The sequence below is a fragment of the Aythya marila genome, assembly GCF_965140915.1.
Source record: "Aythya marila genome assembly, chromosome: 3".
Lineage (NCBI taxonomy): Eukaryota > Metazoa > Chordata > Aves > Anseriformes > Anatidae > Aythya > Aythya marila.
Genome location: NC_139044.1, coordinates 44,940,872 through 44,966,729, shown reverse-complemented (window position 1 = coordinate 44,966,729; position 25,858 = coordinate 44,940,872). Strand labels below are relative to the sequence as shown.

The following is a 25,858-nucleotide window of genomic DNA, read 5'->3' as shown; positions in this document are numbered from 1 at the left end:
TTATAGGGACTTTTAAGGAAAACACTGTAATAAAGCGTGCTTTTAACAGCTGAAAACTGAACGGTATCGGTAGTACAGCATTTCCTATTGAATGAGTTACTTTTAGATGCAAATACTTGTGTTATGGCTTTCTGAGACACCTTATCTCCGTGAGGGATGGGAAGTTAAAGGTGTGTCTCTGTTAGTTACAGGACGAAGAACGCAGACGGCAGCAGCAGCTGGAAGAGATGCGCAAGCGGGAAGCAGAAGATAGGGCCCGGCAGGAAGAAGAGCGCCGGCAGCAAGAGGAGGAGCGAACCAGGAGAGAGGCTGAAGAAAAGGTTATGGTCTCCTGAGTGCTGCAGGAGTTCTTACGGGCCTCTCCCCTTTTACCTGGCCAGTAACAGCTCTGGGTTTGGGCCATCAGGGGGTTCAATTCACTCGCCTAGCAGTAAGGGTCATGGCCCAAGGCGGCATTTTACCAATACAAAACAAGGTGATTCAATGAACGTGCCATCTGTGGTAGCTACAGGTCAATGGTATTGCAGAAATAATAGAGTAGGCATACCAGCTGGGGGTTTTCAGGAGTAACAAGGACTTGCTTTCAGAGCCTTTTCTAAAAGCTACAGCACAAATAAGTTGTATCTCCTGAATTTCTGTAGCCCCAATCTGACTTCTGGAGTATAATGGTTGAGTTAGTGGTGTTGGGCTTTGCTGTGGCTCGGAGATGGCACTCGAAGTATCTGTGCAGTAACTGCATTAGAGAGAAAAAAATATGAAATACAGGGGAGTGGAGATGAGTACTCCATATTATCGTTCCCATTTCAACTATGGGGGGAGAGGGAACTTCCTTAATTGGTTTCTAGAAAGGAAGAAAACTTTAGCAGAGAAATCACTGTGTAAACAAATAAATTCTAAAAAATCCAGGCTTCTAGATTGCTTGGGAACATCATACATGTAGCTGAGAAGCTTTACTCCTCAAAAACAGGAGGTAAAGCACTTCATTTGACGCTTGGGTGATAGGTAAGAAGGAAGGAAGGTGCATCTGGACTCAAGTATGTAAACGTACACTGTAGGAAGAAAAAAATGAGCTTTCTGGCAGAAAAATTGTATCAAAACCAGCCTGTCTTATTTTTTGACAGTGATGCAATGCTACCAAATGACACGTGGGTACCATGCTTGAAAGGATTTCACTGAGAGATCTCGACTAAGATGCTTCTACCAACTCAGAACTCAGTGCAGTCTGGCCACATTGATGGCTTTAGAGAGTAGTACAAGGAGATGAGTTTCTTGTTTTTTCTGTAGATAAACAAGAGCAGATTTTTTTTTAATAACTGACTCAGATTGTTGAGCAGATAGAGTGAATATTTTTAAGCACATGGATTAAAAACAAAAAGGAATGCTCAGATATTCCCAGCAGAGGTTATTCGGCACTTAGACATTTTTTTTGTAACTCATGGTGTCCAAATACACATTTTCATTTATAGTCAAACAAGCTACAGAATAAACCGTGGTATAAATTTACAATGTGACTTAGGCAAGAGCTGAGCAAAATTAAATGCTATAAAGTTTAAAACCAGTAGAAGTCTTAAAATGGAAAATACATAGGAGATATTTCACGGCCATTTAAATAGTCAGCAGCCTTGTATAAGTATCATTAGCATGTTTTTTTTAGAAATGTGTTTTTTTTAAATGTTTGTTTTAAAAAAGTTCTTTGTAATTGGATTTTTATGTGAAAGTTGATTTCCAGCTGATCATACTCAAAGCTTCATTAGGAGCCATCTATTCCAAGACTGATTAATTGACATTGCATAAGGCTGCAGCAGAATTATAGAGCTCCTTTTTTAAGAGCTTTATTTTTGGTAGTTAATTTTAGTTATTTTCTCTCCCACAGATTCTTTACAGCATTAGTAAATATACTCATTATTAATTGTAGTTACATTTTCAGTAATAAATGCTGGAGTTGCCCGTGGTTCACTCAGGCAATTGCCTTAGTTACCACAGGCAGTGGTAAATGTAGAAATAACAGCAATGCTGTGTTACAGGACAAATGTTGTTTTTTGTTTTTTGTTTTTTTTTTCTCTAGCAATAAATATTCTTTGAGTTCATATGGATGCATTGCTCATTGCCAAAAAAGGAGACAAAAAAAGATGTTTGTAGTGATGATGGAAAACTTAAATTCCTTAGGCTGAAATGTCTGTCTTACTGTGCTTTTTTTTTTTTTTTCCTCTGGACTTGCAGAGGCGACAGGAAGAAGAGTATTACAATCGCTTAGAGGCCGAAAGGCGCAGGCAGCATGATGAAGCAGAGCGGAGATTGCTGGAACCTGACGAGCCTGGTCTGTACAGACCTCCACTTCCACGGGAATATGAACTCCCATCCCCAACCCCTTCATCTAACGCTCCTCCTCCCCCACCTCAGCGAAACACCTCTTACCTCAAAACACAGGTCCTCTCCCCTGACACGATTTATACTGCCAAGTTTGTTGCATACAATGATGATGAGGAGGAGGAGGATTCCAATCTAGCAGGTCAGGATAAGTACTCCAGCACAAGAAAATCTTATGGTGACTTTCCTCCTGCCACCCCTAAGCCACAGCAGCCCTCCCGCCAGCCTCGCCCAGTTTCAGATGGCCTCTTTCTTTCCAACTCATTCCAGTCATCTTCAGTCAATGCCAACAGTACTGCTGCCAAAAAAAGCCAGCCCCCGCCCCCACCAAACAAACCGAGTTTCATCCATGCCAGCAGCTCTAAAGGTAGACTCTATGAAATCAGTCTTCTCTACAGAACTATCCTCGTGTCTTCAACTCTGGTGCTGTAGATCGAATCACTTTCTTTGTGATTTTTTTTTTCACTTAATCACTATTTTCATAATCACTATTTTCACTATGGTGATCTAACTTAAATCCAGTTGTTAATGCCAATCTTCCAATTTTTAATTGTGTTGATCTCTCAAATTTCCTTGTTCCTTACCGCAACTCTTCAAAAGTAAAAATTCATCTTTCGCACACAATGAATTAAAAATTGTTTTAACTGTTACTCAACCAATCCAAAGTACTGTTGGTTTTGGCTTTCACTCTGTATCTTTCAGTGATTTGTTTTGTATGACTGACCATTGGTTACTCAGGGCATCTTGGAAGTATGTCTTTCTTGAACACAGGAATCTTTTTTTCTAATGGGTTCGTGAACAGAGCTATCCTCTGCTTTTGGTTGTGGTACCAGGTTTCTATCTCTTATTTGCGTGTGCAAATGGCTTTAAAATGACCTTTGTAGATAAGGTTCTTAAATGTACAAGCACAAAGAGACATACAGACCATGCAGCAAGTTTAATTCATTCAGCACTATTTCTGTACTTCAGTTTTGTACAGTGCAATTTTCTTGCAGAGAGGGACAAAAATAAATTTAAGCTTAGTGCCTTTTGCCTCACTCCTTCCCTTCCGTTCCACACCCTTATATTTCTTTGCCTCCTCATCTTGTTTCTCTTACAACTCCAAGTGGGTAACCATAACGGAGTTAAATTTCGAGTGGAGTTCTAGTTGCCAGTAACTTCAGCACCACATTTTATCTGTAGATTATCAGTTTAGCAACACTCATTATTTCAACACTTATCCAGTATAAAGTTCCATGTTAATTTTTGTTGAACCTGCTGTTGTAGGAGAAATCTTACATACTCTACTCTTTGAATATGTGTATGGATGGATCCCACGCTATCTGCAGGTTATGAATATAAGATTTTGTCTTTACTGTCATCTGCTAGCATTTTCCCTATGTTTTTCTTCTGTGTTCTTCTGAAGGGAACGATACCCCTGACGTTCTCCTTGTTTGATCTTCTTACTTGTGTGAGACTTCAATAGCTGTCTTCACAACCAGTTCCTGCATGTCAAATCATGCTTCTAAAAAAAGGGTAGAAAGGGTAGTAAGTCACCTGAGAAAGCAAAGGGAGGTGCTTATGCTGGCTTCTAGCTCAATGACTGTCATGCTGACTAGATTGAAGTCTCAATGACAAATGTGGAAGCCTATGTATGGCACATCCCTGTTTATCTTTATGGCCACCAAATGCATTATGAAAAGTACTTAATTTCTTTGATCAGAGAGATGGTATTCTCTGGTCATAGGGAGCATGCTAGCCACAAAACAGGTTCCATTTATCAGAAGCAATTCTAATCCAGCTACAGCAGGGTATGAATATGATTTAGGATATGTATGAGACTATACAGGTATACAGTGCTCTCAGCTTCCTGCTTACATCCTTTTCAACTGAGGCTGAAGTTATTTTCCAGCAAGGTATCCTGTCCTTCACAAGACAAATTAGCTTCTGATGCAGACTGCTTCCAGTATCAAAAAAAAGGCTCTGCACAGCAATTTGTAGCTTTAATATTCATGAAACATCTGTAGTTTAGCTCAGCTCTACTTATTGCCCAACTGATACAGTTGATGCTTACCAGTTTCACTGTCTGGGGTCAGTACAGCACCGAAGTTGCATAAAAAACATCCATGCTGTTACTCATTTAAAGAGGGGAGTAAAACAAAAAGTACCCTGGTATTGCATGTGAGACCTCTTGATGTAGTAGTCCCTATGGATTCCACAAGCCCATCAGTCTCCCCTCTCTTGATCTATCAAGAGTTCCAAGCCTTAAAAGAAGGTGAGGAAAAGTTTTTGCTTTTCAGTGTGCTGTCATTAGACAGGACCATAAGTAGACACACTGTGTGGTATCTGCTGTGTGTACATTACAAATGCAGATAATTCAGTTCCACATGCCTATAATGCATGCATGCCTATTGATAAACCCACAGCCAGTGCTCTCTTATCTTCATTTTATATTAGAAGTAGTTCAGCTTTTAAACTCCTTACATGGCACAGAATTATTGAGTTATAATTAAAGAACAACAAGAAATATACAGAGAAGGTTCTCTTTAAAAAGCTATGGCCATCTACGTTGCCAGCTTGCCTTTGGGAATATGCTGAAACAGGCTTCTGAAGAGGAACTTCTGTACTGGATGTCTATACTGAATTTTTCTTCTTTCAAATTACTTTCTTTTTCTAGAAATTCTTACTTGAAACAGACTTGAGTGTAAAATGTGCCTTCTGTCACAACACAGGCTTCCAAAGGCCCTTTCTTCCCTTCCTAGTTTGGCACTTCGAAGGCTGTACATGTCATAAATTAAGTAACTATAGAGCCATCCATCACTAGCTGTCACCACCACTCTTGCTGCCTTCCATCATCCACAACACAGAATGCCATTTCATATTTTATTGCATTCCCCAATCCTACTTTCCGTGAAGTTTTATGGAAAAATGAATCTCAGGAAAGTGAAATGTTCGGTGATGTTTTTGTGTGTTCGTTTTTTCCTGGAAAACAATCAGAAGGACAATGTGCAAAGACTTGGTTAGGTTTTTGGTAACAATTAAGGAGAATTGCAGTATGATGCTTCACCTTTAATAACCTAATTCATAAACCATACAACTAATTCTGAATACTCTTATTTCATAATTTTTAAAATAGCCATGAGAACAGGTTAACTTCACCTGATTGCTCAAGCTTCTCTGAAGACTGCCTGCGTAACGTACAAAGCCGTTTGCACAAAATGCAGAATTCACTGTGCAGTTTACCATCTCCCATCTCACTGACTCTCGTTGCATTCCTGTCCTTTACGGCTTTTCTCTGTTCTGAATGCTAACTCTAGTAAATCACGCTTCTGCAAATTTTGCTCTCGTAACCTTCTTCCACTGGGTTGCTTAAAACCATTGGCTCTGTCAACTAACCAAAAAAAAAAAAAAAGCCAACACCAAAATCAAAACTGCTGTCAGAAAGTAGGTGGATGTGTGAACCACAACCTGTGGATCCGCTTTTCCAAGTATGGAAGGGTGGTATTCAATGAATGCATATAAGACCCATGTCTGAAAGGAGAAAAAAACACCTTCATACACCTGGCATACCTATTTTGACTTGATCTGCTACAAATTTGTAGTGAATAATGTTTAGCCAATAAAATGCTAGCTAAATTTACCTGTCTTCCAGCTTCAAACCATTTCTTTTCTTTTATTACTTCTTTGTAAGAAGTTGCGTACACCAGTGGAAGAAGCAAACATTTCTTTCTGTATGAAAGAAGGTTCACAAGACATAACATGTACAATATTTGAGACCAGAACTGTCTGAAGACAAATCTGGCACTTAATTTTCACTCTTTTCCTGACAGCCATTGAGAATAGGGTCTTGAATGCAGATTAAATTAGTAAATGTTTTGATTGGAAATAAAAGGTTCTGTCTTGTGGCCTTTGAAAAGAATTAATGTAATGTGCAATACCTGTGTGTTAGTTAATATCAACTTAAACTAAAGGTGCAGTGCTGAAAGATATTTACTTGAAATTTAAAAAAAAAAAAAAAAAAAAAAAGAGGGGGGAGCATCTTCTGAGTGATACAGCTAATGCAATCAGACTAAGTCTTTAGTTGAAAGTTCTGATTGCTGAATTGTAAAGGTGCTATATACTAATCATGGCTCACTTTTAGCTTCTTAAAAAGAGCAGCTGCAGCTAACTTACATCCTGTAGAGCTTGTTACAGGACAGTGAAGTGTGTTGCTCTTTCCATCAGTCTCTTTGAACTTTTAATGTCTGTTTTGCTGTAAACCATAATAGGATAAAGACCATGATTAGGTATGTGCTGGATAATCTAGACAAAATGTGTTCTGACTTAAATAAAATCAGGAATAAAAAGTTACAGCTGCTTTGAGGGGGTGATGGAATTCAGTAGTATTGTTTTTAAAACATTCTACAAGTCAGATGACCCTGTAAATTTAATTTCTGAGTCCAAATTGAGATTATTTCTTAAAAGAAGCACTGCACCTTTTTGAAGAAATACAGTGTAGAACTTCTATGTTGTAACTGCTGTCCTTCAACTTCCTTTTTCACAAGGAATAAATTCATACACTGGATCTACAGGAGCAACTGTTGGGGCCCATGAAGTATATCGGGATCCAAGAGACAAAAGATCTAAAAGGTGATATGCAGGAGTCTGTTAAGTGTTAACTTTTATTCCCGTGACGTGGCTAACTTCTGCAGTACTTTCTGTTGTTGTCATTTCTCTGGGGGCTGTTGAAGAGTTCTGCAGCTGTCTTGGGTTATAATGAAATGCAAGTAAGGTCTGCGTGAGTTTTTAGATGATCTAAAGTACTACTTTACAAGACCAGATTTCAGTGTTACAACAAAGTAAACATCCATAAGAACTTTATGTTCCAATGCTTTTTCCTAGGCACATGCTGCTGTAGGAAGGCTTGCTAGTTTAGCCATAACAGCAATGCCATGCTAATATAGACAAGAGCCTTTGTGGCACCTGTGCTTCACTTTGGAAATCAAAAAAAAAAAAAAAAAAGTAATATCATTCCTGTTTACATGCCAGAAATGGCCATGAGCTGCTTCTGCTAATTTGTCTAAATGACAGCACAATGTCAAAATTAAAGGTTATGCATTGGTAACAAAAACTTGCAGCATGCTAAACTACGCCTCTTATGCTGTAATCCAAAAAATTACCAGTTAATACGTGTCACTAAGAATTATTATATTTTAAGATATTGTAAATGAGAATTATAACAGATTTTTTTCCCCTTTCTAGTCAAGATACAGATTTACCTGGAGCACCAGAAAACTTGACGTTCAGGGAACGCCAGCGACTTTTTTCACAGGGTCAAGATGTATCCAATAAAGTAAAAGCTTCTAGGAAACTAATGGAACTGGAAAATGAGTTGAACACAAAATAAGATGAAAGCACCTTATCAGATGTAACTGAAGATCTCTGAATTGAGGGATTGAGATGAGGGGCACTACTAATGAACAGAAAATGAATATTTTCTGAAAGGAGTGACTTTGATTCCTCTATATCTAAGACTGTTAATTTAGAGATGTTGCAATAGCAAGAAAACTGATTACTTTGCCAGGAGCTTGTGGTTTATACAATGAAAGCACTGTAAAATTTTAAAGATATGAATCACGTGAAGGTAACTTTTTTTCTTTTCTGTTTTGGGGGGTTAAGTTCTTGTGCACCAGACCAAGTAGCACTTGTCAAAGATAAGTTCTGTTTCCTGGTGTTTTACAGACACACTTTTTTTGTTTTAGCTGCTGAGCAGAGAGAGTGAGAATAGCTTGAACTGCCTAAACTAAACTGTGCACTAGAAATTAGTATTTTAGGTTGTTAGTTAAGGCAACAATATCCGGGCCACCTTAAGACTTTATATGCAAGTTTGACATACTGTATGGTGTTCATACAATGATCAGCGTATCAACACAGGTCTTAATGTTATTTAGTACTGGAATAACACACATTCTGTAGGTAAAGCCTTGGAATCAAACATTTTTACTCTTACATCTTTGTTGGGTCTAAACTGGTTGTGTAGGAATTTGTGTAGTTACGGAAAAGTCTATGTTGATGCATCCCCATTACATGTGCTTCAAATGTTCGAAAATGTGAAGAGGAGAAAAACCTGGGGTATTTTTTCATTAAAAAATACATAAGCAATAGATAGTAGGCTACACTAGTGACCCTAGGACCAAAATGTTAGTAACATGTTAAGAACAAGGAATTCCAGTTCCAAGGTTAGCAGAACAGATAAGTATGTTTTCTGAGAAAGGTAGACTAGAAGTTATTAGACAACTAGAAGTGGAATGGTGTTGATCAGTCTGCTATTAGCAGTTCAGCAATATTTTTTTTTTCCTATGGAGAAGTGAACTGGCATATTAAAAAACTGTTGTGTGAAGCATTGAATATACGATGCTGCTGGCTGGGAGCAGGAGTGTTAGTACTCTGCTGGCAGCAAACCATCTCTACTCATGCTGAAGAAGCAGTGCTAGTATGCTCTTCTTTAGTCTAGCTGGCTTTACTAACATCCTGTTACTGTTGTACTGAAAATATTTTTGGCAGTTCAAGCTATTTTTTCACACTGTAATAGCCTTATTTAATTTTAAATTGTTAATCTTTTTCCTCCCATGGTGTCTTCAGCTATGCGTATGTGGCTGATGATGTTGGGAATAAGGACCTCATCAGAGTTTTTCTCATTGTGTGATGTTAAGACAATATATATTGTGATTCCAAACAAATTTTCTATTTGACAAAGCCCTTTACTGGCTTTAGATGATTTTTTTTCCTGTATCATATTGTTCTCTTATAAATATATATTTAGGGAATTGTGCACACTTCCAAATACAAAGGGGTAGACTTTCACTGCCTTAGGAAAGAAATCACTTTTAATAAGAGTTGTATGATAAATAAATGCAAGTTAATGAAAATTGGAGTGTAAATATTTTTTACGTATTTCAGGTTTCTTATTTGAAAGTGTGCTTTTACCGTTTCACCTGTTAAATATGAAGTAGAAGATTAAACTGGTTCAAAGTGTTAATGAAGGATCTGCATGCTTGCTATGTCTGTTAATCAGGAAAAGCAAGCCTCTCCCAATTTATCTTGAGAACACTAGCAGCCTTACAGTGACGAATTTTTCTTTAGGAAAAAAAACAAACACTTATGCTGTGGCTGGATTACTGTTGCTGCTAGAATCTGAAAAAGGCTTAGCAAAATAATAAAAAATAAATAAATTCTATAACCTTCAGTTGAGTGGATTTGGCCGCTATTGGGCATTCGGGTCAAGTGTGAATATGTGTAAAAGTGCTTTTCATATTTGTCTGTGCATTATTATGAAAAACATCAAAACTGCTGTAGTTTCCCATTTCTACTGTATTTCACTTGCAACCTATTTTTAATAAAGTTTGTATTGTATTTAACTTTGCATTAAATGTTTTTTGTATTGTTCATTATTTGACTCTACATACACAGCTGTATTATCATAAACCAAAGTGGCTTTTTAGTGTTTAATGCTCAATGCTCGATCACCTGAAGAAGTGATTTTTTCCAGCTTATCCAGCAATTTATGAAATAGTAAGTATCGGTATGATCAATTATGCAGTCTGGATTATGGTGAACTTTGATCTCTTTATTTAGAATACGGGATAACTTTGTGTCAAAGTCTTTGAAAAAAATACTTAGTTTTGTCTGATGCTGACGTCTAGAGGAGTGGACTCAAATTTGCTGTGTGGTTTTGCATGAGCGTTGAATTGCAGGACTTCAGAATGGTGGTACTCCTGTTGTTGGATTGATAATATTAAATGGCTTGCTTCCTGATGGGAGACAAGTTTAAATTCTGCTTGGGGAATGAGGACAGCAGGAAAAGGCCCCAGTGAATCCTGTAGATTCTTGCTGCTGTAGCTGAATGGCCGCTGTGGCCAGGATCAAGAGCCATGCACACCTCTTTCCTGGTGAGTACCTTCATCCTTTGAGTTGTGGTGTCTGCTCTCTGGAATTTTCAAAATTGCTAATGAGGACATTGTGGGGTTTTAGTATGAATGCATATAAAGGCAGGGAACAATCTATAGGAATGACAGAAACCCAAAAGCGCTATTTGGGATGTGGCAAAGAAAGCAAAGCAAAAAGGTTTGTTTGTTTATAATATGAGACTGTAGTCATTGCCAATTGTGTGTCATGCAAACAAACAGTAAATGGGGGGAGTGGTAAGAGTATGGTATGCAACAGTGCTAGCACATTTTCAGTGGGAAAACTCAGTGTTGGAAGTTTTGAGCCTTCCACAGTTGAGGTCAGATTTGCAAAGTGAGCACTACTATGCTGTTAAACAGTGCAGCACCTACTTTGCCTTAGGGATATGGAGAATCATCCTCAGTAGCATAGTTCTTGGTATTACCCCTATCACTTATCACACTATGTGTAAATGACACATACGCAGCCAAGTCTGCAGCTCCCAATAAAGACTTAAAGATCTTAAATCTGTTGTATTCTCCCTTCTGCGCCTCTCGTTCACATACATGTACATTGCGTTTCAAATGCTTTTATGTGCTGCTTGTACTGTAGTCATGCTGCTATTTGAGGAAAAAGGAGAGGAATTAAGAAGTTGATAAAGTACGTAAGATGTATCCTATTTACTGAAATAAGCTATTTTCTTGATTATACAGATTGCTGTTTGTAGATTGAGCAAGGAGTACACAAGCAGTAGAATAAGCAAATAAGACTTTTCTCCTTTACATCCCAATTCAATTAGTTAATTAGGTTATGAGAAACTACAATAAAAAATGTGATAACAATAAGCTTCACTAAGAATAGTCTTAAAATTCATACAGTAACTCACATGACTTTGCTAACAAGCCAGGAAAACACTCGGTTCTTCCTCGTGTTTTGTCAAATGATAGTACTTTCTCAAACAGTTGCTTAGGGACTACGTGGTGGAGAAGGCAAAGCCAGGCAGATTAAGCAGTCTGACTTCTTTCCTGGCTGTAGTGTCAGATAAACTGCTTAAGGAGACTAACATGCAATGCACCTGCTTGGAGAAAAAATCCACCTGCTTGGAGAAAAACAGTTTATTCTTAGTAACAGATGTTGAGGACTGCCCTACAGCTACTGAAGTAGACATCTTGCTTAAGGAATGAAGTATTTACTGCTTCACTGAATATTGCATGCACAGATGGGTTAATTTCACTATTGCATTTTGAGTAAATATGTTAATGTGTGAAGAACATGAAATTCTCTAAAGGTACATTCTTATGACCAGATTAAAAGTAGACATAGTTTTTACTACTAGAGCTTTTTCTTTTGGAGCAAATTGAGATAATTGTCTAGCAACAATCTCTTCTTCGGCCAGAAAATCTCAGTAGCTTTTCCCCTCATCAGGTCAAACATCTTGATGCTTACTCCTCCCTCCCTCCTCCCTCTGTACAGTTCTCATGGGCGCTGTAAGCTGCACATTGCTTGTAATTATCTCCTACAATGCAAGATAGCAGGACTTCATATGGAAGAGCAAAGGAGGGGGGAATGATACAAACTGTAATAAAACATTTAAGTGCAGCTCACTTGCTCTTCAGCTTGGGGTGGGGGGAAAGGGGGGAATGATGACAAACTGTGTGCTCTTTTACAGAAGATCGAACCAACCAACAGGTTTGTGAGCATTGGGATCATTTAAATGCTAGTAGTACTATCAACACTTAGGGAGAACCTGTTCAGGTGATGAGTGCCAGCTCTCTTCACCCCTTGGCTGCAAGTATGTCTGTCTAGAACAATAAGAGGCATTTCAATCAAATTGGGTTGAGAAATGAAGTGGATGGTGTCTCTGGAAGCTTTGAAGGATAGGCTGTGCTGAACGTGGGGCATGTGCTGTCATTTAGGCAGTTGAAAATCTCTCTGTATTTGGCACAAAAGCAAACTTATCTCAGTATTTTTCTGGGTGTTTTTCTACCTATTTTGTTTGTAGTTGCTGCTTTGGGAATGGCATAATGGACAATTCAGAACGCTGAAGCTGGGATCTCATAAGGGTTTTGTTTCCACTAGGGTTAATGTGAAATGCATCAGCAGTATTCAACACAACGCTAATTTAGTAGCTTTTATAATCCACTGTAGTGTTTCACTGATGTTAAAATTAACAGAGTAAAATGTGCAGTTGATTCACTCAATGCCATGAAATTTCTGGCCCCAGAAGCATCTCTAATAAGGTAGGATTCATTCTTCTTTTGCAGGGAGAGGACAGAATCCAATTGGTAGAAGTTTGGGGAAAAAATGAGACCTGTCAAAGACCAAAGGATCGGTGTAGAAAAGCATGCTGGCGTACTGCCTTGCAGTGTTTCCAGAAGATGGATTTTTGTTTGTTTCTTGCCCAGATCTCCCTGACAGTCTGTTCTGTGCCCTGTCAAGCAGCTTATCCTGGGCTTTGGACATAGAAGGAACATCCCCAAAGAGAACTGCTGCCGCGAGGGTGAGTCACAGATCACAGTGTGGGGTTTTTGATACAGATGGGACTGAGCTTTGAGTACTATCCAACATTCACGTCTGCACAAAGGAATGACTGAAGAGCAGTATATGCGTGCCTGGTTTAGGGCCAGTAGTTCAAAGCCAGTGATAATGAATGTTCTTTCTTTATGGCCTATAGGAACTACGTTTCTAATCTTACTTATAGTGGTCAAAAAAAAAAAACACAGATTAGGGGAGAAAAGCATTAAGCTTCAGGGATGATCCTCTTGTGGTGAAGCTGAGGTATACTGGAAAACAACGTTATTGTGACGTGACGTGACTGCTGCGGCATCTACCACCCGGAATGGAGTTACACCCCTCAGCTATTAACATATCTCCCCTAAGACTTGATGTTAATAAAATCCTGTCTGACTCATCATCTCAGGTCCTTGATATCGCCCAAATTTGGAACTTTCTCTTTTTAAACTGGCTTGGAGTAGGGGAGAAAGCTGCAATAGGGGGGAGAGGAGGGCTGTTGGGGTGGGCACTATGCGAGATGGGTACAATGAGAGATGGGCACCATGAGAAGGGGATTCCTTAGTGATTATGATGCTGGTTTGGGTTTTTCAAACAAAATAAAAATTAAAACACCACACAACCGCTGCAACACGCCCGCAGGGGGGAGCTGACCCAGGCAGCCTCCTCAGCCGCCCCCGCCTGCCGCGATTGGTGGTTCCTGCTGTCACTCAAGTTGCCCGTAGCCCCGGGTCTACAGTTCCCGCTCGGCCAATCGCGGCGCCCGCCGCCGGAGGGGGGCGGTGCTTGTCGCCATGGCAGCGCCGCGGACGCCCCGGCCGCCTTTCTCATTGGCCGCTTTAAATCCCCGGGGGTCGGGGGGAGGAGCGAGGCGCAGCCCGGCGCGGGGCAGTGGCGGGAGCGCGATGCGGCCGCGCGGCGGGAGCGGCCCGGGGCCCGTGTGGGCACAGCGCGTCCGGCAGCTGCAGCGCGGCCTGCGGGTGAGGGGCGGGGCCTCGGGAGCGGTGGGCGGGGCTTCGATCGGGTAGGCGGGACCTCTGCTGTAGTGGGCGGGGCTTCGGGTATAGTGGGCGGGGCTTCTGGTGGGGTGGGCGGGACCGGTGTGGCTCGGGTTGACCTGATGGCTCTGGCTCCCGCAGCGAGCCCACTGCTCCTATTTCTGCCACTCTCTGTTAAAAATATGTTTCTAAGGGTTGAAATTCGCAGTCTGTTAGCATTTCAGCAAAGCTTTTGTTACTGTTTCATACAGTGTTCCGTTGGGTAGAATGCCTGGTACACAGCTAGACAAAAACATAACTCAATGGGTGAACAACAGGGTCAGGCTACAGTTGGGTTGTAGTAGATGGGGTTGTATCAGGCTGGTGGGCAGCCACTGGTGGGGTTCTGCTGGGCTCTGCTCTGCGGCCAGTTGTCTTCAAGGCTTTCATAAACGTAGGGCTTGAAGGTGTACAGAGTAAGTGTGCGGATGGCACTGAACTGGGAGGAGCTGTTGGCTCTCCCAAGCCTTGCAGGAAACCATAAAACGTTAGAGGTCTGGCTCAGCACTGCTTCTGTGAAGCTTATGCATGAGCGTGATTTTGCACCTGAGATGGGGCAGCTCTGGGTGTCTGTACTCGCTGGGGGGATGAGAGGCTGGAGAGCAGCCCCGCAGGAAGGGAGCTGGTGGCTCTGGTCAGCAGCAAGTTGAACATAAAGCCATGGTGGGCCCTGGCAGCCAAAATGGCCAGCTGTACCCTGGGGTGCATCAGGCACGGCATTGCTATGCCAGTTGAGGGAAGGGATTGTCCTGTGCTGCTCTGCACTGGTGCGGCCTCACCTCAGGCACAGTGTGCAGTTTTGGGCAGCAAACTATAAAGAGGACATATTACGAAGTGCCCAAAGAAGGGCTACAAAGATGGTGAAGGGCCTGGTGGGGACGATGCCTGAGGAGCCCCTGAGGCTCCTTGGTTTGCTCAGCCCCGAGCAGAGCAGGCTGAGGGGAGGCCTCATGGCGGCCTGCAGCTCCCTCACGAGGGGAGCGGAGGGGCAGGCGCTGAGCTCTGCTCTCTGGGGACAGCGACAGGACCCAAGGGAACGGCATGGAGCTGGGACAGGGGAGGGTCAGGCTGGGGGTTAGGGACAGGTTCTGCACCCAGAGGGTGGTTGGGCACTGGGACAGGTCCCCAGGGCAGCGGTCATGGCACCAAGCCTGGAGGAGTTCAAGAAACATTTGAACAGTGCTCTCAGAAATGTGATTTGGTTTTTGGGTGGTCCTGCGTGGAGCCAGGAGTTGGACTTGATGATCCTTGTGGGCCCCTTCCAGCTTGGGATATTCCAGGACTCAGTGGGAATTTGCCAGGCCATCCGATGTGGGGGTCAGACTGCGCTGCCTGGGGCTGGGCTAGAAATCGGGCCTCAGAGCTGTGCCCGTCCTGCCCAGCCCTGCTGCTGGGCAGGACAGGTGCCAGCTATTTTTGTGGACGCCACTAGTACAGAATAGGCTTGCTGTTATACCATTGAAGGTCTCTAACAACGTGGCCTAGGAAATTGGAAACTTATGTGATTATTTATAAATAAATAAAAGAGCACTTCTCTAAGGATCATAGATCTGGAAGACGTCAGGAGATGATTTGTAAAGCAAAAGCAGCTAAAATTTTTTACATATGTGTACTCACATAAACAGGCTAAACGAGCAAAAATATACACGATAAAGGAGTATTAAGAGTTCATCCTCATTTTTATGTGCTTGTTTTGCTGGGAAGATTTGGGGTTGGTATTCCTTCAATTTTAGGAGACTGAGGGACAACAGTATGTAACAATAAAAAGTGTGTAACGAGGTAACTTTTATCAGACTCGTATTTATTTTATTTTTCCTTTGGTGGGTTTGGGTGTGTTGTTTGTTGTTGTGTTTGTTTTTGTTTTCTTAGACCAAAGAAGAAAGAATAGTTGTCCTGGAAACTGAAAATGCTGCTCTTCATCTAAAACTTGCAGAGGTATTTATTTATTTATTTATTTATTTCCAGAAAGAATTATTGTGGAAACAGAAAAAAGACACTGAAGTCAACCTTCATATTTTCATGTTTTGCAATCTTCCTGTTGGGGGAAATCTATGACAAGATTAAGGCTCAGTGTTTCTTTATTATTTTAATCATGAATGGTAGCAATAACGACAGACTGATTAAGTAACTAGAAGCTGGGACACGTTTAAATAGTTGCCATTGTTTTAAATCTGCAAAAGTGAACTGAGGGACAGACTCTAGAAGAATTAAATACAGAATTTTGCTTTCTGCTTACAGTGAAAATGTTTGCCTAAAAGACGGAGGTAGATTTTGAAGAAATACTTTGTAGATACAATTTGAATAATGCTTTAAAAAGCACTGTTTGTATACTGCAGGAGCCATATTTCATTGTGTGTAGACAAAGATGCCCTTTTTGCATGTCTTAATAGCACTAATGCTAGAGTTGTCTGGAAAAGGCAGTGTTGTTGCAGAAGTCAATTACAGAGCACGATGCAGTAATGATGCTCTCAGTTTTTATATCCTTCTTCAGAAGGAAATTTTATTTCTAGACCATTATTGCAACAAGCAATAGCCTGTGATAATGTTTGGTGTCTTCAAAGGTAAGACTTCAAAGATGTACAGAACTTTGAATATTTATTTATACCTCTAGACTAGAGCCAGCTGTGAGATTTAGTTGCAACAGAGACTGCTGGCCAAGAGTTTCTAATCTGCTCTGAAGTATTAAATGGTTGTGTGACCTCAGGAAAGCCACTTGGCCTCCCTGTGGGTCTGTTAACACCTGTGGATAAAAGTGGGTTTAACAGTTTTCAAAGCCTGATTAGAATCCAGACGGTACATCTGAAATGAGTTTTGCTAGGTATGCAGAAGAATACTGTAATTTATTCTGAGAAAATGTTTCTGTTGATTTTTTCAGCTTCATCATATTTAATAAAAATCTTAATTATTTCATCTTTTTTCTTATTCTGACAGATACAAGAAATTATTCTAACCAGGAAGGTGCTTCAGATGTAATAAATAGTTATCTGAGTATTAGATAATAAAGCCTTGTTTTCCGTGGATTCATGCATCACGGTTAATTGATTTTTAACTGCATTATCTGGAATCCCTATTATACACAAGGGAATGTGCACAAAGTACTTACTGCCACTACAGGGAAAGGTTTTGCATACATGTAAAAAAATCATCTGAGATTTATTGTCTAGCCTGCAATCAAGCTTTGAAAAACATTTAATCTATGTTACCCTGAAGAATTTTATACTGTTTGACAGGCTATTGTCACAGCCTTTGCAGAGCTTGCACATCTAGTTTATGTTTCTGGGAGAACCCTTCAAGAGCTCAGTGTGTCTACAGGGGACAGCTCTCCCTCTGCTTCCTGCACACCCCCAGCTACCCTCCAAGCCCATTGAGTTGGTCCTGTTTCTCTCAGCTTTGTATGTTCCCCACTTCAGTGCCACCTCTGTCTCTTGCTTTTGTTTGGCCCTTCTGCTGGGCCAGAAGCAGGAGGTGGTACCTCTCAGCCAGGTCTGGCTGTGTGCTAGCTGGAGCTACGTGTTGCCATTGCCGGGTGAACGAGGTCCACGTGCCTGCCAGCTGGCAAAACATACGGCTTCCAGAGCTGTATCCTTTGTGGGGATGTGCTGCAGAAATGCAGCCTTTTGAGACATCTCTCGTCTGTCAGAGGTGACTGAAACTGACAAAAGGGTGCTGGAAGGGCAGACACCAGGACAGAGCAACCACAAAAGCCTTTTTCCTTCAGAAACCATCAGTAGATATCCATAACGTGATTCCCTCCAGAGCTAGATAATTTGGATCTCTGTATGGCCCAGCTTTTCCATTACAGATGAGATGTGTAGCTGCTGGAAAACAAACAAACAAACAAAAAACAATAACAACAACAACACCAAAAAACAAAACAAAAACACAGAATTGTTTCAGTTTGTTGCAAAAGGTGCGGGAAGATATGAGCACCTACAGCAATGAGGAGCATGCCAGTGATGCCACCCTCAGTCAGAAGCATCGTCAAATGATTAGTGGAAATACCTTATAACTAGCCTTGCACTGATGTTTCTACTCAGGTTGTTAGTTAAGTACACTTAAAATTTTGATTTGCCTTGGCTAATTTGGCCCAGGAATCTGAAAGTGTGAAGAAAGTGTGCACTGGCTGCAGCGAGATATGGAGCTTTGAAGATAAACTTACGAGGATGGCCCTAAATCAGGATTTGCAGTGTAAAAGTTTGTCTGTCAGTTGCATCAGTCTAATACAAATGTTATCTCCTGCTATAGACCTTCCCTTGCCTATATCTTTAGTACAATCATGAATAAACAGCCCTGACACTGTTTTCTACAGCCTTGTATATTATTATCTTAGCAGCGTACATGTACTATAAGAGTTGTTAAAAGTCAGATTCTTTGTCTGCAGGCTTACCATTGTGTATTTGGAAACGCTTGCCTACCTGCATACCCCTTGCTTTGGTTTGCAGCTCCTGAGGTCCTCCTGATCCTGCAGACACATAAAGCCAAGTCTGCCACAATGGGTCTGGTGGCAGAACTGAGACTGCACTATTAAGTAGCTTGGTTTCAATTCTGATTATAATAAAGCTATAATAAGAAGATTTATAGCCATTTTTTTTGTCTTCTCATGCCCAAGCCCAGATTTGCAAATTTTGACCAGCAAAGAATTCTGATGAATGCAAAAGCTATTTTAATGGAGAAAACCTCAAAACCACGGCAGCATTTGCAAAAATGCCAAACCTGACAGTGGGAGGGATGAGAAGTTGACTGCAGTGAAGGTAGAGTTGACCATTGCATCTGTGTCCTCTGTGCTGAGAAAAACAGAATGGTCAGGGGGAACCTACGCAGGTGGTAGAAAACATACTAGATGTTAAAAATACATTTGTTTTTTGCTAACTTAAGCTCATTTAATGACAACGCTTCAGTGCTATAACTGCTTGTACATGCTTTTAATTTTTCATATGGGGTTAGAATATTAATTCTGGTGCACTGCTTGTATGCATTTTTGTCAAGCACATTTATAAATACTGTGTCTGAGTAACATGAGTCTTGAAAATCCCCAGAGTAAGAGAACACAGGAATAGCAGTATAGGAGCTGTCTCAATTTCTGGGAGCTTAAAGCCTGTAATAAAAGAGAAGAATACTTTTTAAATAATCTCTTTCTGCTCTTTCTTTTCCATGTAAGAACTTTTAAAATTAGCATTGAAATATTATGTAGCTGTGCAGGGCCTCCAGTTGCGTTTGCAAATAAAAAGCGTATGAAAAAGTTGGTTTAGATGAGTTAAATATTTTTCTTGGAAAATATCATTTTTCTTTATTCTAACATCTCCCAAATATTATATTGTTGTTTTTGCAGATATCATCTGTAGTTAAACTTCAAATATAATTAAATCTTTTTAATTTTTTTTCCTGTCATTGTCAGGTGACTGGAATTAAATCAAACTCCTCTTTTATGCCATTGTGCTTTTTCTGTCCTCTGTTAATTTAACAAGCAGGGAACTGCAGTCACAGAATTTATGGTCTGAATAAGCTAGGAAATAAGTATGTGCTGGAGACAAGAGCATCCCAAACATAAGGAAGGAGACTGTCAGTGCTGGTTAAGGAATGACAGATGATGATAGGTTGCTGGGAAAGGTAGGTGAAGAAGTTGCAGCTGATTTTCAGTACCAGGGTTGTCAATAAATTACAAAAATGCAGTTTTTAATATAATACAGATTCTGTCATATTGCAGAATTTCACAAGTACTCTACATAGATTTCATCCCTCTGTTCTTGCTGGGACAGATTTAAAGTTGTATTGTTTCTGTTATTCTTTTGATTTCAATTTTTGATCTCAAAAATTTATCCATAAAAATTGCTTTTGCATAATAGGATATTTTAGATTACTAGAAAGCCTTCTCGTCCCTTAAAAAAAAAAACTGCTTTGATTACTTTGAAGACCCAGCTACGTGCAGTTTTGCACCATTGCAACTCTGCTGAATGCAATGGAGTCGGTGTTGGCAGGCAGCTAAAGAAATGAGCACCAAGCTGGGGGCTGTGTTCAGGACTTCAGCAGTTAGCTGGTGTGCCCCTCATCCTGTTTTTTGTCTTTTGAGAGAGTTTTCTGTGTTAAATATAGTCTGATGCCAGCTATGTGAGCAGCCCTTCTCTGTGAGGGAAGGCATGGTTTTAACTTCGAAACACCTCAAGCACAAGTATGGGGTTTTAGGTACTGCAAAAGCATTTTAGTATTCTCATGTTTTAGTATTCTCATGTTGAGGTTTAACACCGTATAGAAGTAGAATATTGTGATGTTAGCCAGTTTACCTAGAAATTATCCTGGAAAAAAATAATGTAAAAAGCAAAGAAATTGTGTAATTGGACATCATGTGTAATCAGATGATTGACTTACCAATGTTTACAGGGACAAAGGGGACAAAACACAACAAAAAACAGGAGCACTTTGAAGTGATTTTTAGGTGATTTTTCCTTTTTTTAAACAGTATCAAGGGTTGGCTGGAAGAAGCACTAATGAAGTATTGCAGCTCTACTCTGCTCATGGGCAGCAGCAGAAATTGCAGAGAAGTTCTGTTGTAACCCACCTACACGAGGCAATAAAGGTAAAGACATTTAATAATAATGTAGGTACAATCTATGCCATAAACATATACATGCTTATGAAATACAATAAAACACAGAAAATGGTCAGATTTGACCCTGATCTATGGTTTTATTTTATTCACTGCAGTTCTTACAGCAAAGTGTAGCAGTGTCTGAGTTGGCTTAAAACTTGTAGTGATTTTGCTTCAATAGGCTGCAAAGTTACCTGAGCAGTCGGTAAGTGGCTGCTTCTGAGTTACAGGATCTCATGTATAGACTGGTATCAATATCTGAACTATTTTAGTAGTCAAAATCTTGAATCCCTGATATGACTATCACATAGACATCCCCTAAGAAACAATACTTGAGATGTCATTTAACCAGATAGCCAGATCCTAACAAGGGCACTGGAGAGCTCCACTGATTTCACTGAGAGTTCTTCTGTTCTGGAGGACCTCGGAATCAGGATTAGTTCCCTGTTCTCTCAGTCAGGTTGTCTTCATTTGCAACAAAGGTACTGGAACTGTTCTTCCAATACTAGTACAATAATATTTTTCTTTGTTGAGGTACATGTTCCTTAAGTTACTCTACAGAACACTCTGTTCCTTTTAAGGATACTTAAAATGTCAGCTTTTCTCAGGGTAGCACTGAATAGCTGAGGGTAGCAAAAAATGGATCAGGAAAGAAATCTGTTTCCTTCAGGCAAAAGGATTTAGCTTAATTGTAGCAATACTTTTCTCGGTAAGTCTTGCAGTGGAGCTTTATATTTTAGGATAGCTAGAATGGCAGAAGTGCTTGTGATGCAATATCAGCGGGCTGTGATGGTTTACAATCAGAGATCAATGAATGCTAAAAGAGCGTAAAGCTCTCCAAATAAAAGTCTAAATTAATAGCATTCCTATACCTGTAATTAAAAAATAAAATAAAAAAATTGTTTGCAGTTATGTTCTGAGAAGGAAAACTACAGTGATTTTCTCCCTTTAGTTTAGTTTTTTGTTTTATCATTGAACCTAGTTAATTAATTCAAGGTCAGTACCAAAACTGGAAAAATAAAGTGTCACAGAATAATACATGGCACTTTGTACAAGGCTGACTAATGAAACATCACAGTGTTTCTATGAGAGAAGGTATCATGAAGTACATCTTGCAGATGGCTTTACATGTCCTTTCCAAGACTAAGATGGCAAGAAGTCTCCTAATCCTAAAATCAAGTTAATTTATTTTTACTTTTTTTGGACTTCTAAGTGAATGTAAGCTGTTCTTATAAACATTTAGAAGTTGCATCATGCATAATATGCTGAGTTACATTAATAATGGAAATATTTCATGAACAATAAAAGTTTCTGATCTTTTCAAAACACATCAGTTCTTGAAGAAAGGCATAGAACTGGCCCATATACAAAATGACTTAGGGAGAACCTTAACATATACCTCCTGATCAAAGGATTGAAAATGAATGCTGTGTAAGGGGTACATGGATCACAGTTTTACATTGCTGATTCTGGATGTGCCTTTTAAGTGGACAGAACACACAAACTTATTTTTGTTTGATGAAATAAAAATAATATTGTGTTATATCCAAAGCTGTGTGATGGTCCTTGTATACCAAGTAAGATAGTAAGGATCCTTAAAGTCTTGCTGAAATCTTTAGGATGTGACATTGGCGAATATCTTGCAAGATCCTTCTTTAACGTGCTGAAAGACAGACTCCTGAAGAATTCCTCTCATCAAGTAGAGGGTTCTTCCTGATTGTGATATCTCACCTCTGTTATTTGTATTGTGGTTATATTGATTCTTCCTTAATGGCTGTTTTTGTGTCTTTATAACATATTTTTTCTTCTTACTGTTAAGAGGCTTAAGCAAGACATGAAGAGCCTCCGTTCATTTGCTCTTGAGCTTTCAAAAGACTTTCAGCGTCAGTGCAAGGCTTATCTTTACCAAGCTTTGACAGCAGTCCAAGAGATACAGCTGCAAAACGAAGCAATGCAAAGTAAGGCTCATTGCACTTACATTTCAAACATGTAACATCAACAATGTCATTGGCAAATATTAGTAGCATTGAAAGATTGAGTTTGATTCTGAGACACAAGCACTTGGTTTTGTTTGATGTTAGGTCATCAAGGAATCCTGAAATGTTAGAAAGAGTACAAATAACCCTGCATTTTCTCAGGGCAATATGGCTGATAATTTGGATTCAGCTTTTGTGTTGATTGCAGCTGCTACTAGGCTGCTGAGTTAGCTCAGCTGTAACATTTTTAAACCAAAGTTCTAAGGCTTGTTATCACGATGATTTTAAAATAGCTCAATAAAGAATGTGTTGCTTTAGCTGCAATTTGCCTACTTTTGGCTGTACCAAATAAGGAATTAGGTGATTTCATAGAGTTCTGAAAATAACGTCTGAATTTAGGACAGACCAGATTTTTCATATTTCTGTATATTTAGGAGAAAATTTTACTCTGAAACCAAAAGCAGTTCCACTTACTGGTCTGTGGAAAACAACACCATAGGCAATGCTCTTTACCTAGAATTACCTGGGTAATTAACAGAATTTACCTGAATTCTGTTTCAGAATTCTGGTCCTCATTCATGTGTAGATGTAAAGCAGACCCTACAAAGCACTGGTACTCTCTGCCCTCATCATTGAGGACTAAGTGCATTGGTCCTATACCTGGATCTATTGGCATGGATTTATGCACCTGCTTCCAATCTGATTGATTCTGGTGATGCTCTTACCAGGTCTGAGAACACAACACAAAACAGATTGTGACATGGGGCTATAATTGTTTGAAATTTATGAAGCTGATGAAATAACAACATATATAGAACTTTATAATCAGAGTCCCTGTGTGATTCTCTGATATCTTTGTGTTGCTATATAAAATGTACATTTTCCTTCTGCTGTACTTACTTGAAACAATTTTGGGACTGCTTTGATTCTGATAGGGCTACTCATGTCAACAGCAACAAACAACATGCTTAGTGACATGTATTTGCATAACTTGTCCCGGTATGTTATGTATTACGTTATGATTAAAATGGATTAGATTACTGTATTATCTGTGTAGAGAAAATGCTTTAACAAGTTGATTTTAAAAGTGGAAAAAGAAAAACAAAATATAAAATTAACCCTAGCTAAATGTGCATGTTCCCCTTATTGAAGCAGGGAGCTATAGGAACAGATCGGAGGTTCAATTTGGCACTTCAATTAATGTGATGTATATAAATGGTGAATATTCCTTATGAGGCCCTGTGAATTCCTGTTGACTGAACTGACCTTCCATTTTTTCTATGAAATCATAACCAGAAGATGCTTTGTTGCCTGTAACAAAATTGTGTGTCAGTACATAGGTGGGTGACATGTTTTTAATGTGGTCATTTTTCAGATCTCTGTCAGATGTTTTAAATGAAGATTTCATTGTTAAGGTTAGATACTACAGTCAGAATTGCTGTCCTGAAATTAAATATAATCTTTCCTAAACAAAAAGCCCAAAATGTGTATTCTAGAGAGAGCATATGTTATCAGTTTAATCCTAAAGTAGAGATTTAAAATGAGAGAACTGTAGAAAAAACATATAAGTAGGTTAATTTTTCAGGCTGTAATAGACATGCAGCAAACTATACATTTTTTTCTGTAATAAGTAGGTAGTCCCTTCATTAGAAATATTTAGTCATTGTCTGAAAATCAGGCTACTGTCATCTTTCCCAGTGAAATATAAATAGCAATAATTCAGATAAAAGAGAAGTGTCCAATACTCTTTTGTTCTAGGCTTGTTTTCCTAACAATTTTTTTTCTCTTTGAAGACTAGAAGGAGTAAGTACTCTTAGCACCTATTGCTTATCTTTAACTTTGCTCATACAAGAGCCTTCAAGAATTGAAAGCTTGTGTGTATACATGTTTATAAGTTAGCATACTTCTTATGGAGCTTATTTAAATAATGGATTCCCACCTCCTATTTTGAAAAATACTATATGAGAATGTAAGAGTTGCCTTTGACAATTTGTTTTTATAGACTTGCATGTGGTTCTCCAAATGAAGACAAACTAATGTTAGTCCACATACGGTATGCAAGAAAAGCATTTTTCGTACTGAAGTTTTTTTACTTCAACTCCCCAGCTTTTAACATCATGTTTCCCCTGTGTGCATGCACTGTGAAGAAACATCATGAGCTGGAGGTGAATAGCATGAAAACTATAAAGACAACATCTGTGAAATCTCTAGTTCAGACAAATGTCCTTTGAAGTTACCTGATTTTTAATCTACTTCAGAGAACATAAATCATGTATGTGACATGCTGAAATTTTAAATCTTTTTTTTTTTCTTTTTTTTTTTTCTTTTTGTAAGGTAACACATTCAGGCTGGTGGCTATCCTGCTAACAGCTCTCAGACCATGGTTTTGACTGCTTGCTACTCCTCATCTTTGAACTGCTTGCTAATAGCTGGGGCAATTGATTTCCCTCTGGGGTTCCTAAAAGCTTGCTTTTTACAGAAGTTTACAGTTGCATTATGAGCCTTCTGGACTGTATGTTTGTTTTAGGCCTGCTCAGTGTTAATGTAATTGGTCTGAAATAAAACCATTTGTGAAGGTAGAAGGCTTTTATAAGGCCCCTTACTGCTCTCCTCAGTTTTCTGAAGGAGACTTCCTAGGGTTCAACAGATCAATCATTTTTATGAAAAAGTGAATGTACCAGTCTTAAAGGGGAGTCTTAGAGCTGTTTACAGGATTAGTAGCGCTGTAAATGAGACTGATGATAAATGATAGGTTAACTTCTCATGACTTTAGCTGGCATGACTCTAATAATCTGCAAATATAGCATAAGCCTCACAAGTGACAGCCCCATCCAGAAACAGATTGCTTCAGGCTTAGGTTTCAGGCTTCACTGACAGGTAACATTATTCTAAGTAAGCTTACACATTTGAATTGCCTTTAAATGTCTTCTCTTTTTGATCGTTTTTCAAAAATGCACATGTACCTGTGGTAATTATCTTTAACTGTGCATAGACATTTCATAGTGAGAAGAAATTTTTCTGACGTGACTGGTAAATCAAGAACTAATCTTCCTAATTTAAGTCTGGAAGAAGTTAAAAAGTTTTATGCTTATATTTCATGAAGTACTATTGGAAAATTTAGTTTGTAAAGTCACAGAGTTCAGTTCTTTGAAACAGCTTTCTTCTTGCAGTGTTTCAGATAAAAGCTTTTGATCTTGAGCAGTCCCTACAAGAGGTGACAGAGAGATATGAAAAAGAAAAGCAAAAGAGGAGAGTTCTACATAACAGCTTAGTTGTAAGTATCTTCAATGACAGAATGTTTTCTTATTTTGTTGTAATTATACCAATAATTTAGTCACCAATGAAACTAATTCATATAATTGTCCTTTACAAGTGTACTTATCACTTCCCACCCTCAACTTTCTATATAAGGTGCATTTCTTTGCTGAGGCACTTTCATCTCATGATAAACCACAGTCCATTCTTTTTACAGAAGCATCTTC

The 25,858-nt window shown here is 39.4% G+C and overlaps 2 protein-coding genes across 24 annotated transcripts in view; both read left to right on the top strand.

Annotated features, from left to right (window-relative positions):
- Positions 1-9,749, top strand: part of AFDN (afadin, adherens junction formation factor) — a 129,562-nt gene extending 119,813 nt beyond the window's left edge. For 10 of the 23 annotated variants that reach the window (XM_082758299.1, XM_082758308.1, XM_082758305.1 and 7 more), the window contains 4 exons: positions 186-320; positions 2,221-2,734; positions 6,891-6,975; positions 7,588-9,749. In XM_082758299.1, coding sequence (XP_082614425.1) covers positions 186-320; positions 2,221-2,734; positions 6,891-6,975; positions 7,588-7,732 — 879 coding nt within the window. In that variant the 3' untranslated portion in view covers positions 7,733-9,749. Of the gene's footprint in view, positions 1-185; positions 321-2,220; positions 2,735-6,890; positions 6,976-7,587 lie in introns of those variants that run through there. The other 13 variants (XM_082758292.1, XM_082758293.1, XM_082758295.1 and 10 more) reach the window with 6 other exon arrangements.
- Positions 9,750-13,685: 3,936 nt separating this feature from the next.
- The window catches only part of KIF25 (kinesin family member 25), a gene marked incomplete at its 5' end in the record, with an annotated part of 42,276 nt that continues 30,103 nt past the window's right edge, over positions 13,686-25,858 (top strand). Inside the window, 5 exons of the mRNA XM_082756483.1 lie at positions 13,686-13,760; positions 15,687-15,752; positions 20,272-20,388; positions 22,220-22,358; positions 25,547-25,650. Coding sequence (XP_082612609.1) covers positions 13,686-13,760; positions 15,687-15,752; positions 20,272-20,388; positions 22,220-22,358; positions 25,547-25,650 — 501 coding nt within the window. The remainder of the gene's footprint in view (positions 13,761-15,686; positions 15,753-20,271; positions 20,389-22,219; positions 22,359-25,546; positions 25,651-25,858) is intronic.